Source organism: Platichthys flesus, chromosome 7 (genome assembly GCF_949316205.1).
Source record: "Platichthys flesus chromosome 7, fPlaFle2.1, whole genome shotgun sequence".
NCBI lineage: Eukaryota > Metazoa > Chordata > Actinopteri > Pleuronectiformes > Pleuronectidae > Platichthys > Platichthys flesus.
The window spans coordinates 7,442,616-7,457,439 of NC_084951.1; the positions used below are offsets into that span (position 1 = coordinate 7,442,616).

The 14,824-nt window shown below is 40.6% G+C and overlaps 1 protein-coding gene across 1 annotated transcript in view; it reads right to left on the minus strand.

Moving 5' to 3' along the window:
* Positions 1-1,254: 1,254 nt before the first annotated feature.
* LOC133956103 (potassium voltage-gated channel subfamily KQT member 2-like) overlaps positions 1,255-14,824 on the minus strand; it is a 39,544-nt gene continuing 25,974 nt past the window's right edge. The window contains exons 7-17 of the mRNA XM_062390939.1: positions 13,561-13,656; positions 13,374-13,468; positions 12,691-12,750; positions 11,185-11,214; positions 10,370-10,423; positions 9,394-9,599; positions 6,574-6,679; positions 5,585-5,716; positions 5,027-5,095; positions 4,196-4,289; positions 1,255-4,011 (exon numbers count right to left, since the gene is read on the minus strand). Of these exons, the coding sequence (XP_062246923.1) occupies positions 3,154-4,011; positions 4,196-4,289; positions 5,027-5,095; positions 5,585-5,716; positions 6,574-6,679; positions 9,394-9,599; positions 10,370-10,423; positions 11,185-11,214; positions 12,691-12,750; positions 13,374-13,468; positions 13,561-13,656 (1,800 nt within the window). The 3' untranslated portion in view covers positions 1,255-3,153. The remainder of the gene's footprint in view (positions 4,012-4,195; positions 4,290-5,026; positions 5,096-5,584; positions 5,717-6,573; positions 6,680-9,393; positions 9,600-10,369; positions 10,424-11,184; positions 11,215-12,690; positions 12,751-13,373; positions 13,469-13,560; positions 13,657-14,824) is intronic.

A 14,824-nucleotide genomic window follows, 5' to 3' on the forward strand; every position in this document is an offset into this window, starting at 1 on the left:
AACATTCAAATTGCACAAATTCAGTCTGGTGCCATGTTACTGAAACTTCAGTAAAACCCTGAGTCTCTTTTTGATAGATCACACCACGTTGCATTTTCTGAGCAGGCAGGTAATATGCATGTCTTCCCTGCCACTTAGACTGTATTTAACATGCTGGTCCCTGGTTGTTTGTCCTCTGCTCTGAGCGTTGGGTGGTCAAGACGTCTGCAATTCCCCAGCTGCTGCACAGAGTAAATAGGCCTTACGTGCTGTGTCGCCATCATCTGACTTTTATTAATGAGCCAATCAATTCCTATTTGTATCACCCTTTCAACTCAAATCCTGACCTCACCACACTTAACTAATTGGCTGACCTGGTGTTGATCACAAGGAACAGAAACGCTCCTTTGCTGCTTTGTTCACATTTTCATTTTCATTGACAATCACCAATGGCTGTTAAATAGATTGTTAAATAAAATCCTTCAAGCCACAGCAATGAAGAATATCAACACCCTGCTGACGTACACAGACACTGAGAGAGGATGTCATTTACAATGTACATGGACAAGTGTAAGTGGACAGGCCACACGCGGTTGTGTAACTTCGGTCTGACCATTATTGTAGATTTACAGTTTTGGTCTGGCTCTTTCTGGAAAAGAGAAGAGTTTCCCAGTTTGCTATGGAGGAGCTTTTACGCCTGCACAGAGCTCTGAACACATCCAACACCTGTGCAGGTTATGAACCAGGTCTCATTGTCCATTATCACTGGTGGTCACTCAATAAAGCTTTTTTGGATGAAGGGAAATAAATCCTCTCAGCCAGGTTCCCAAATATTGTTGAGAGCTTTAACTGGTTGTGATGAATCACACCTTAAAAAGGGTTTGCAAGTTGTCATTGAAGGTTTTATTTGTGGTAATATAATTGATTACTAAAGCTTTGTTTATCAGTTATATTGATCTCCTAAAAGTTGTATAAGTTCACAAGCCTTTAGGTTCCATTCATTCAAATAAATATTATCAAGTTGTATCAATCATTACTTGTGGTTTCAGATTTCTATGAATCAGATTATAGGTGAGTATGTGAACTATGATTATTGACTATGATTCTTTGAGGGTTTATCCAAAGAGACAGTAATCCATTACAGGGTCACAGTGACAAATGCTCTGCTGGAGGATTATTCACCTCCTGGAAAAACCATTCCAAGTTACAGTGGTAAAGAAAATTTGGTAAAACCTTTGAATTTTGCGTTTTATGTGTTTATTTTGTGTCTTAAAATGCAGTCAGATATCAATTATAAACACATACAATTGTTTTTCAAATCTATCTTAGTAACATACAAACATATTATATTGTTCTGGTCAAAAGTTATAACGTTCTTATTGAAGGAAACCTGTGAACCCTGAGGTGTCTATAAATCTGATCACTCTCCCACAATCCATGGTTTTATCAAGCACCCACTCAAAGAAGCTCTTGGCTGCCATCTAGTGAAACGTGGCCATCATTACACCACATTCCTGATAAACTTCGAAGCTTCACTGACACGGAGGGTTTGAAACAACAGAAGATCAACGACATGCTTTTCAATGATGTACAAAGTTTTATTATTGAAGAGAAAGAAAGTGCAGTTACATGAGGGTGCTGAGTTAAAACCACTGTTTCATGTATGAGTGAAAGGAGGGGGAACAAATGTCTGCAGGTTTGTTTATTCTTTTCAGAGATTGTGTGTGAAAAGAATCCACTAACTGAAATCCCCCTTCTGCTATCACATCCATATTGTAGAGTTAATTTAAAAATGCTAAAGTAGATTTTCTATGACTCGCGTTAGCATCATCTGTAGTCAAATGTACTTCAACCTCCAGCATCTGTTATGAGTACATAGTTAAACCTATAACACCTGGAATGGTACATGAAATGTTAATAATGATATAACTGATTTACTTATAAAACAAAGGATTTTGTCATGAAAAATAAGGCCATGTAGATGTTGGTAAAGGATGGTTCTCGATTGCCTCGCTCGATTTTTATTGCATTTTCTCATTTAGTGCAGAACAAATGTATCTACAAGGAATCTAAATGATTGACATATGCATCACAGCATAAATCTCCCTTATGGTTTACTCAGTCCAACATCAGCACTAATTGTTGTGTAATAACAACATAAAACACACAAGTTAATGTCCACACATATAGACTGTGCTATAATAAGCATCTGCCCCTGCATACATAATCCATGAATTCACGTATTTGCCCAGAAAAGAAGAGCCATGAAAAGTAGCGAGCTCAGGCTGTCTCTCACCGGAGTGGAATTCCAGCAAAGCTCCTTAAAACTCAACACACTGTAGCTTGAAACCAGTCATGCATGCACATTGTAATGTGTATCCACTGCTCTGTACAGAAGGGCAACACTCAGTGGGTTGTTGTGCTGACTTTTTGCCACCATTTGGTTTGGAAGCCCGCCTTTAACCACTGTCCTTAAATCAACTGTTTAACATGCCATGCAGGACGTCCTCTGGTTTACTGATGGGGGAAGTATCTGCAATACTTTGAGGGGAGATTCTCTTTACTATTTTATTAAACACCAGGCGGAATTAATGATGCTTTTTTTTTTTTTTTACTCTGCAGGAATCTAATTGATTATCATAGCTATGATTTTGGCATCATCATAACACCTCAATTCATTCAAAGGTATAGAAGCTTTCAAGACACTACACTAACCACATGATAAGACTAACAATCTTTGCTTTACTAACTGCCACTGTGGTTTCAAAGTTATTTAAAGTGGTTTAACAGAAGAAGTGCACTCGCCACTAAAAAAAGCAAAGGGACTTACTCATTTCAAATCAATGTCAAGTTCAGTGCAAAATGAAATCCTCACCACAAATCACACTGACACGTATCTGTCATCAAAGACAGATCAAAACTCAGTAGAAGGCAATGAAAGTGTAATTTAACAATTCTTGTCAAGTGTAACATCACAAAAAAAAATGTGATAAAGGACCACCCCATATGTTTATAAGAACATATTTTCCCATCTTATGTAATAAAGAGCTAATCACATCCATTCAATAAACCTTTGATAGTCTGTAGGTGCATCAGACATCAGTCATTTGGCTGTATGGTCTGGGGACAGGTTTCCTGTTGGCCACTGAAGCACTGATCTCGTTCGCCATGAATCTACTTCAGTCCTGGCCACCCCCTCTCCACAAATGAGACCTCTCCAGTGAAGGACAGTGGTGAGGGGGCATACAGGTCTGAGTCTGTGTCTGATTCCCCCTCTGCTATGAAGGGTCTCACTCTGGCACAGAGTGAATTTCCAGGTACGGCTTCAGTCCCTGCTCCCGCTCCCCCTCCTGAGCCTGTGAAGAAAGGAGGCCCAAAGAAGTCCTCCTTGGCCTGGGAGATGCTGAAGCCGCTGAAGGAGCGCTCCAGCTCCTCGTGGTCAACGGACGGGATGGAGAGAGACGTGTCGCTCTCCACGGCGATGGCATCCTGCTGACACCTCTGCCTCCTGTGGCGCCTCCTGTTCTTGGAGCAGCTCTCTCTGCTGTTGCCACCCGGGCCAGATGACGAGCGGTCGTGGACCAGAGCAGGAGGAGGTCGAAGGCGGAACGGGTTGGGCGAGCGCTCGCCGCCTTCACCGGTCGGTGAAGGCGTGTTGGCCACGCTGCTGTTCCAGGCAGGCTGGCTGAGGGGGTGCTGCATTTGGTGCTGCCAAGAGGTAGAGGGGCGGCTGAGGCTGCCAGAGGGAGTACCCACTGACCTGGCCACAGACTGATGCAGTAGAGGATCTTTCTTTTCAGAGGACCCATCAGAGCATGGGACATCTGCAGGGGAGCAGGTTTTAACCTCCTTTTCTTCCTTCACCTCCTCTCTTCCCTCCTTCTCCAGCTTGATCTCCTCTGGGCTGTGGTAAGGCGGAGCTGGATACAGCTCTTTGGAGTTGAAAAAGGCGTCTGTTTCAGAACGAGGGATGCCCATGCGCTGCACGTACACGTTGACCAGGAAATCAAGTTTCCTGTCCATACCCGTCATCTGCAGGAAAAAAATAAAACACACGAAAGAATGTAGTTCCTTCACCAGAATGAAAATAAACAGCACTGCAAAAAAATGAAGAGACCACAACAGTTAATTACAGTGTCTGTTTGATTTAGAATCTTTGATACATGTTGCAAACAGATCGTACACATTTTTACAGACCTGGGTGAAACATTCCTACCTGTTTCTCCACTTTGACCAGACGTCCATTCATGCTCTGGTCCTCTGCAGCGTCTCCGTCAGCTTTAGGACCTTTGCCAACTATCATGTCAACTCTAGCATTTAAGAGAGGTAACATCAGCGATTATCAGTCTGCCACAAAGGTTTAACATTTTTAGTGAAGAAATGCATGACGCCATTATGAGAATTACTTTTTAAATGGAAAATAAGCAAAGAAAGAATTTATGTGGATGATATTCATCAAGATACAATACCATGTGTTTTGTATGAATGAACACTGAGTAAGTTAGGAATTTCAGGTGGAGGATGTGGATGCATGCATTATGAGGTGAGGCCATTTTTAACTGAAACAAAAAGGTGAATAGAGGGATAATTTTGTCTCAGGTCAAAATGCATCACTTAGCATGCTACATGCTTCATTTCCATTGCATCCTACCAGGGGGAGCTCTCGCTATATGTCTCTACAGTATGAGATCAAGCATCTAGCACTGTCAAACCCCTGTTGAGTCAGGCCATATGACAGGGCTCATTAACACTCACTGAGAAAGTCTCAAATTTGTTACCTTTTCTTAGTTAACAGCTGACATAATGTTACCTAACAGCTAATAAAAAAAACACAACATCATTAATATGGTGCACATAAAACAGGAATTTCATGCATCTCATTTTACTTCGGCTCAATGAGACAGGTCACTCGGCTTGAACTCAAAAGGGGTGCCATCAATCAGAATATAATAAGGTAGCATGTAGCTGCTTCGATATTGTGTCCCTGGTACAAGTAGCATAATGCTGGTCAAATGGTCATTCTAAAGGTGCAGTCTATTGACCTAACCTAGGACCTTCAGTGGACTTCTTATGGCGTGGTGTTGAAGGGGCAGGGGGGCCAACAATCATATCTATCCTGGCAAGGCACACAGAGACGATATGAGTGCAATGCAAAATGAAGCAACGTGGGAATCACATCAGCTGTGGAGAACGAGTCCCGATATATTCCACATACCCAAGACATACAGTGAATCTGACTGTGGATGGAAGGTGTATGTATGTATTTGACTTTTGGAATATATTTATCCTACATATTCCACCTTTAAGGGATCAAGATGGGAGAAACTGATTTGTGGGGAGGGATAACTGATATAGAAAACAATCGGAATCATACATCAATGCTGTATACCTCAAAGGAATCAGAGAGGCCATCAGAGTGAATCAGAATACAACACATGTGGCTGAGCAAATGAAACAGTGACAGTGTCACAACATGTGTGTATCCAGTGACACCACAAACATCACACATCGTTCGTAAAGTGCAACAATACTAGTTATTCTAGGAATACCTTTTAAAAACTAACTTTTAATATGCTAAAACACACTAGAGTAAAATTGCACTTGCCTGGATTGTAGGTTCTTAATGCGACAAAGCATGTCCAGGTGACCTGCAGAGTACTGCTCGATCACATCCATGACATCATAAGGCCGCAGGCTCTCTTTAAACCTCCTCTTTGACACCAGGAACTTCATGATGCTGAGGAGAGACACACACATTGTTTTTTGGGGGATTTACACCAGTTTATGACACCTCAAACAGGATCAGTACAATAATTTGACACTTCCTTGTAATTCCTTGTCAATTGATAACTTATTATAACTATCTTATCTTATTCTTTATTCTTTATGATTGTTTTTTTCCATCTTTACAAATCATCCCGCCCATGGTTTTTTGTGTCTGTTAGCAGGATGGAACTGTGACCTGGAGATTTTATCAAAGCAAGGATCCAGGAATTTCACTTTCTATTAATTTGCAAGATGATGGTAGCCTTAGTGGAGGGATGAGCACTCATTTAGCACTTAAATTTAACCCATGACATGTAGTTGACTCCAGGGACAAGCTCATGAGTAAATGTTGTATGTTTATGTTAAACCAGAGAGTTTTCAAAGACATTAATGACATTTTTACGCTTAAACGTATAGTTTATTATATAAACTAAATGCTCATCATTGTGTGGTCATAATTTGTTATCATATTTTTGCCATACTTTTTACAAAGAAAAACTAGAATGTCACTCAGCAGACTACAAACTTCCACCAAGGCCCAACCATCTCCGTATGAAACCACATTTAAATGTAATAGATCACAAGAACCGTTATTATCTAAACAACCTATTAAGAAATAACCCAGAAGTTTATTTCTATGATATGATGCTCATGTTTCCCCATCTGAAGTATCTTAGTGATGTAGTCATAAGAACAAACATTATTGGACATCACAGATTGGAAATGTGGCCCAACTAAGAAAGTACACTCAAGATCACCCAAACCCTGCAACAGTGACCACAAAGTTAAGAGAAGCTACAAAAATTGCACAATAGAGTAAACACTTACCAGATTGCCCGTATTGTAACCTTCAACCCTGGAGGTAATTCCTGGGAGGCAAAGTCACAGTCGCAGCTCTTGTCGTCAGCCATTTCCTCTCCTGGGAGGCTCGCCTCTACAGAGCAAGGACAAGGACACGCTTAAAAAGGATTTCACTGACTTCCACGCGGCCAGCGTAGACAAGCAAAGCAGAGCGGTCGCTTTCAAGGTGTCAAATTCAATAGTGGTTGGTTTCAAGCCAGTGAGCGAGCTTTGTGGAACAACAGAAAAAAGACAGGATGCAGAATTGAAGGATAGTGCTGATGGAATAAAGCTAGTTTAAAACCTTTAATGACAAGTACTCTCTTCCCACCACCAATGACAGCGTAGATTAGCATAATCGCTAGCATTTTTAGCTTAGCCAGAAGGCTAATCGGCTAATATGGATTTTGGAGCATAGTACATTCAGGCAAAGGTGTCAAGGCTTAATCACTGTTGATCAGATATTGGATGAGAATCTGGTAGGGAAAGTGAGGTATCTTCATGCAAAATAAAGCAAGGATATTGGCCATTTTTGTCACTTGGAAAATTTGAGATCATCGTGGCATCACTTGACTTGAACCCGGTTTAGCTTCTAAAGTACCACCACTGTTAGGAAATATGTATAATCACTCTTAAAATTGTGAGGAACTCTTAAATCATCACATGCTTGCTCTCAGCGACACGTCAGGTTCAGATCCTGAAGTGATGATGGAGGAAAACCCATATATGACAAAATCCAAATAAAACGGGTTCATGTCAAGTGAACAAATATCATCAGATTTTAGCATGCAGGTATCTCAGACTGGTGAAGCTGACTTGTCGTTTGATTATTTTCGCATAGTAGCCGACCAACAAAATATCGACCCAATGTCTTACTTATTAAACCTTCAATTGCTGCAGAAAGAGAGAGAGGAGAGACATGGGGAAAGATTTGTTATGGATTCTAGCAGGATGACAATGGCTGACAAATCCATTCCAAACATGGGAACTGTTGGTGTCCACGGAATGGTTTCTAGTTCATGTTTGAAAAGGCTTGTCTCTCTTCTCTTGCATTTACACTATCCACTGAATGTGTGATTGTGTTTTATGCTTGATAAACTACACATCTATTATATTACAGAGTAAACAGTCTTAACTGAAGACATGCCGAGGTGACTTGTCTAACCTGGAGAACGCTTCAGTCCAAAGATTTGAAGTGCTGATTTCAATCAGCACTTTAATATGCCATGAAGCGGAAGAAGAAAACTAATGACTAAAGGTATAAAAATGTTGAACAAAAAGGCAAATAAACAGTGAAGGAGATACATATATTTGTAGATAGTGACACAGTGACCCGGGTGACGTATGGATGCAGTTGGGCTGTCTGGCAATAAATGATAGATGGACGCTGACGTCCAAACCAACAGCCATCTCTCTCCCCAGCATTATGTTGAAATGTCGGCTGCAAAATGTCCCCATACTCATCATATGTTCAAGCACATGCAGGAAAACTACAGAGCAGCTTTACCTGCATGACAAACGATGCACAGTTACTGCATCTTAAAGAGGCTTGTTTGCAATTCATTAAATGCCATCAACACCCTCCTTCTAAAAATACACACATGATGAGTTTTGAGCTCACACAGAGCTCTAGTGTACATTATTCCACAAGTTCATAAATGTGGAAAGATCCACGGTCAACAATTTACATTAGTCGTGTAAATTAAGATTTTTTTTTATAAGCATCAACCTAAGCATCAATAGAAATATATATCTTTTTATGTATTCACCATCTTGAAGTTATTCAAAACGTGGATTTTCCTAAAAGAAAATACATATTTCTGTTCTTCCTGAGAATTAGATACCACTCTCAACTCTGAATGCTAAATATGAAGCTGGATATTACATTCATCTTGTATTTGCAGGTGCTTGTTGGTGTATAAAATGTGTTCTACTTTGAACATGGACATGCCTGTTGTTACTTCATGTATATAATCTCCATTTTATGTTAAGATAACATAACCAACCACTGGTTCCATCTGGCTTTTATTTGCATAGAAACTGCTTCCAATCTCTATGCTAAAGTATGCTAAACTAAGCTAACCTATAGCTTCATATTTACCATACAGATATCTTAAATTCCACTTCAGTACAATTTTAGGTTTCACAGCTGAGTTTATTTGTTTCATGATATCATAGACTGTATTTAAAGATGGATGAAGTATCTCCTCTTCCTCCTGTTGTACATAAATCAAGCCAAAATATTATGGTTATGGGTGCCACCATCTTGTGCTTTTTATGTCTTCCAGGGTCTATGCAGTAGTTATTTTGGTGTGGAGCCATGGTATCCAGGTCCAACTGAAACATGATCTGGACCAATCTTAGCTGTCAATCATAATTTCAATCTGTTTCTACACCATCATATAACTAAACATGGCCACATTTATGATAAAAATAAACTCAACATACAACAATGTGATAAGAACTACCTAAAATCAACTATGTCATGACCTAAACATATATTTAATGTGTTCTTTCCCATTGACTAACATGGAGGAGGAGGCAGGGTTTATGACCTATATTTCATCCAGCCACCAGGCTGTGATCAAAGTGATATGGCTTCACTTTTGGAGAGCTGTCATTTAAGTCCATCTTTAAAAACAGACTATGTTTTAAATTATAGTAATCTATGTTGCTAAATAAGTGATAGACTATTTGTTATTCAAGAGCTGTCCTTGGAAAGTTTACATTTGACACCACCCTTCTCTGCCCCCCTTATCTGGTCAGATGTTACTGGTCAGACGTCAGACGAGTGTAGGATTCCCTCACCCTCTGAGTTTTGGCGTGAAGCGCTGCCCCGGCTCCTGAGGCTGTAAATGGGCCCTCGGTTCTTCTCAGTGAAGCTCCAGGTCTTGGAGACCTTGCTGGGACTTCCCTCAGCCCCCTCCTCTGCCCCTTCAGACTGGCCCTTTCCTTTGGCCATGGATCCCTTGGACGGACTGGGAAACACCTTGTCCTTCAAGCTGGCCTTCCGACTACACAACACAGGAGGAGAAATGTTCCATATTTCTTTCTTTATAGTTTCAACAATATAAATAACTAAAAGAGACTAAATGTCTTTATCCTACTACTTTGTGGCTTAAGGTGTATTTAAAAAATGTTTATGATTCAGCACTGTTGTGTGGATAATTCTTACCTCAGCAGAAACGCAAAATGGGCAATGTCCTACAGCAGAAGGCGCCATGTCCACATACGAACATAGTGGAGCATTCAGTGGGTCAGGCAAGCGGCAGGAAGCTAAAAGCAAGCATGCATGGGAAGCAGAGGGACCCGGCACGAAAGAGCTGTGGTCTCACTCTGCGCAAAAAAACGTGAACACAAGTCGTGCAAAATAATTCACCATCATACTGTTCACGCCCCGTCTGACATACGGTCAATCAAAAGGAGCCATATTGTTAGGTACTCAGCGTTATGCAAGTTGCCCACTGAACAGAAAGTTTGTATGGGCTGATCAGGCAAACGAAGGCAGCAAGCAAATCAACTGTACACTAAATATAAATCATAAATCAACTGTGACAGGGAGGTAAACAAAGATGTATATATATATAATAAGCTTAGAGCTTTTCATGTAGACATTAAGGGCTGAGCTGCACTACCGTAGGAACTGTAAACTAGTCAAATCGTCTTGTGCGATTCCTCTACCTTTACTGTACTTCTGTTTAAAGAAGAAGGGGAACAGAGGTAGGGATGGAAGGAGACACACAGACTTGCAGTGCAGCTGTTATTATCTGTGCAGCAACTATACCTAATGGTTCTCGGACAGCACCCGCAAAGTCTGTCTTTGTGTGCATTTTCATTACTGGAGTGGTGGGCAGTAGAGGAGACACAAGAAAAGATAAAATAGCAGTGGATACAGTCACAAAAACAGCAGTGTGTGCCATACTGTGATGCCAGTAACACTTTATTGTACTTTAGCAAACTCTTTGTCAACCATAACATGTAGAGCTGAATGTGTCTTTTGTGCTTGGACTGAATTTAGAACTTTTCATACTAAGACACAAAACATGCAAACGGCTTACAAAGGGCTAAGTCACGATGAAGTGTTACTACATTGACAATATTTACACTTGTTTCTTTTGTCAAAACAGAGTGATAAAAAAGTCAAGTGAGCTCTTTCAGTGTTCGAAACCAGTTTTCCTGCGGTGATGCTGAAAGCTATAGAGTTCCAGAGAACAGCTTAGTGGTGAATATTTCATAAAGCTGCCGGTCGGGAGCGAGGCCAAAGTGAGCTGATCTTGGAGCATCATGTGAGCAAATGCAGCATGACTGTTCTTGAAGGAGGCACTTAATACACAGCCACGACCATGTGTGACACGCATCAGAACTGACAGTGTGTCCCGCAACACACACAAACAAATGCACGCAAATCCACACACACACACACAGACACACACACACACACACACACACACACACACACACAGGTATGGTATAACACACATTTCTCCAACATGAGTACACTCCCCCAAGAAGAGTGCGGTTCTTAGCAGCAGCTAAGAGCGGAATTGAAGAGAAGCCAAACAGAGGTGAAGGAAGATATAAACCAATCAGATAACCAACCTTGGGGAGGTTTCTGCCTGAGAATCTTTCCTGTGAGGAGAAGAGAAGCACACGGTTACACAATGCAACTCATTTGTGTATGATACTATGTTATCATCAACACTACTCTGTTTTTAGGGTTGAACATTTCGTTTTCCTGAGGAATCTTCGTTTTGCCTTTAGGAAGGTTTTCTGTGGTAGTAGTAGTTTTTCCTCACTCTAGTCCGAGTCAAGGGCAGAAGATGTGGCACCTTGAACAGATTGTTTAGCCCTTTGAGGAAAACTGTGACATTGGGAATATGAAATATACAATAAAGTTTAATCACTTTCAAGCAGGAGAGAAAACCGGGAGGACTAATAAGTAACTCAAGACACAATTACATTGATGTGTATGGCGAAAGGTTCTTGGTTTAAACCTGCATCTACCCATGTTTTGGCCACTTGGAGGCAGTGCAAACAAGAGCTGAACATAATACACTGAACAGTATACAGATAACACTATTAGCAATACAATCATTCATTTTTAAATGTTAGTCAAACAGTTGCTCTCTTTTAACTCTGTATTTGTCTCTATATAGTCTACGCAGAAACATGTAGCTCCAGTGACGGATCTTGAATTTTTCTAAATCACAGGGCATAAAGGGGCCACAACTTACAAGATATAGTGTATATATATATACACATACACATACATGTATATGTGTATATACATATATATATATATATATATATATATATACACATATACACATATGTATATATATATATATAACAGCATCCATGCACAATTCTTGATTCAGTAAGGTGCACATTTGATCATTCCTTATTTACTGTGAGTTCTTTGAGCAATGCCACACATCATTGAATATATTTTGAATATATATCTTCAAAAAAGCCTTAAAATAAAAAATTGTCGATACATTTTCATGTCGTCTTGTTCGTATTGTTAGTGGATACGAAGTGAGTTGAAAAACTACTGACTAGACTGGGGGCACTTCAGGGCCAATCAGATGTCGGCTGTGACCAGGGACTCTTTTGAAATAAAGTAATCCATTGTAGCTATTTACAAAGCTCTCGAGCAGCAATTAGCTATGACGTGAATTGGAGTCAGATTTCTGGCAAGATGACAAATTTGGCCCAATTAGATTTTCTTTCAGTGGTCTTGGTCACCACCATTTCTTGAGATATTAAATTGAATCTTCGGCCTTGTTAAATTTTCCATTTCATTTTCCATTACAGTACATGTTTTGATTGGCTGCCTGCTGTTGAGTGATAGCTCTCTCTGGGTTTCCTATCATTTCTGACCTCTTCTGTTTTACAGTTATGTCAGCCTTGTTAATAAATAATATTGATCTATGCAGCTTTTACATGGATGGTAAATTATTTTTTTTCTCAAATTTGTATTCTTTATTTCAAGATTATTGGTTCACTGTTAACTAATTCTTATCATCACCTGTATTGTCATCACTAACATCCTGATAGCTTTATCATCATCATTGGCTGCATCACTGCCCATCATGTTTATACCTGAATGACTTGCCCTTCAGGTTCCTCAGCAGGTCCAGTTGATTCAGGGGTGGAATGAGTCTGCGAAAAGACAAAAAAGCATTTTGTCCTTCTGTCAACAGAACTGTTCAGTGTTCAAAGGTTACACGTTGCTGTCGGGCACTTAAAGCTAATTCCATTTAGTTTGGCAGTTCTCTGTTCTCTCCGCTCATCACCTTTTCAACTCAAATTACGACTGGAAAGAAAGTCATCTCCAAACAGAGCAAACAAGCAGCTATCGTCTTCTTCTTCCAGACACTTAAAAGGCAGAAATCTGCACTGTGAAAGTCAAGCTTGACGATATCTGCTGATTCATTCAGCTGGCTGGCAAAAAATAAGTGGCTAATTTACAAAGTAGCCACTGGCAGTGTTTGTCGTTAGAACAGCATTTCAGAGATATTTTTGGTGTCACTGCTAAAACTCCAGCTTCCCCCACTGGAATATTAACCTTTTTAAAGCAAAAAGATAAAAAGCCACAGCACCAGAGTGTGTTTATCCACATCACAGGGTCTTTTATCTGATTCAACAAGGACTTTCTATAGTTGCAGTCATCCACTGGCTTTCCCAGTATTCAGAAACTTATGGCAAAACAGTTGTATTTGTTAGCTGAATAATGCACAGCATTTTGCACAAACAACATTATTCGGCCAGTTTCTTTCTCTTACCTGTACATTGGAATAGCTACAGTCTCCTCATAAAAGTCCCATGTGCAAAACAGATCTGTGCGGGACAGGTTGGTAGCATAAAACCTCCAAGCAGCCTGGAAGGAGAGAGAGATATGTAAGGAGATAATCTGTTTGATAAATCTCTCCATGCTGATGTTATGGTGCAGTGTTTGGTAGACGTGTGAACCTGGATGAGGCCCGCTGCAGGGCTGCGTCTCTTCTGAAAATGTTTTTGCCTGTGCTGCTCCTGGACTTTGAGGGCAAAGCCAGAGCCCAGGATGCCCTGAAAGGAGGAGAAGTTATCAGTGACCTTGATTGACCCCTGCTGGCCAGAGGTTGGAATTGCAACAACAGAAAGTTGTCTCCTCCAACAGCCAAGTGAAACAAGTATCACAGATGTTCACATGTCTGCAGAGCCTCCAGGTGACAGACAAGTTAGAGCATGCTGAGTTCCACCAAAACCATTACAAGTCTACGCAGTGAACATAATGAGTGTTTCCTGTTATCTGAGTGCTGATTGCGCAAAACATGGTCCAGTTAGACTGAACGGGCCTGAGCTGATTATTCACAGCCTACTGCTGACATCCTTAGATGTGCTGTAAAATGCTGAGCATTTAACAGCAACTGACAAACATATCACTGACTGGAGCTACCGCATCATAAGCTGAGAGCTTTCTGAATGTAAGGTGGCAACAGTCCAAGCACCACGGTAGACAGATGCATGATTCATTTAGAGTGCTCTATTTACTAAGTAACTAGAGTAGTATCATAAAGACAAAATATCTATTAGATAAACTAAACTGTATCAGGCTGTGCAAATCATTTTCCAGTGTATATTGTATATTATTGTCATGGGAGATATAGTGGATGCAGTGGTGATCCACATCCAGGATCCTGGATGCTGCTCAATAAGGCAATTAGATGTAACCAAGTCCTGATTGTTATCAGTTCCAACGCTGCTTGTCCTGCTTTGATAACGTTGAAGAAAGTCTGCACATCTATTTTGTGACCAAATGTGCTGTGAATTGTTTCAATGTTCCCTTTGTTTGATTGTTTCTGGAAGCTCCAACTCCTGGACGACCTTTAAAGAAAAGGGCTGCACCTCGGAACGCTGCCTCTCAGCTCACTGTGTTTTCTGTGTCAGAGGGATCAGAGCTGTGGACCTGAGCTGAAACTGAGATGAACAACCAAAACAATAATCTGAAAGTTGCTAAAATGCTTCATAGAGCAAAGAGTTTTTCACTTTAAGATTCATCACTGGTGATAACAACAATACTCATTGTCTTAAGTTATAGGTTCAATGGTGAGAAACACACTGGGTTTTATCTGTAGGGCCCTTATTTGTTTGCCACCCTCTTACATCACCTCACTACTGTCTTATAATGAGGGCTCTCCTCACACACTTAAATGACTGGATGACACTGCAGGTCCAGACTATTTTCACTGAGCTC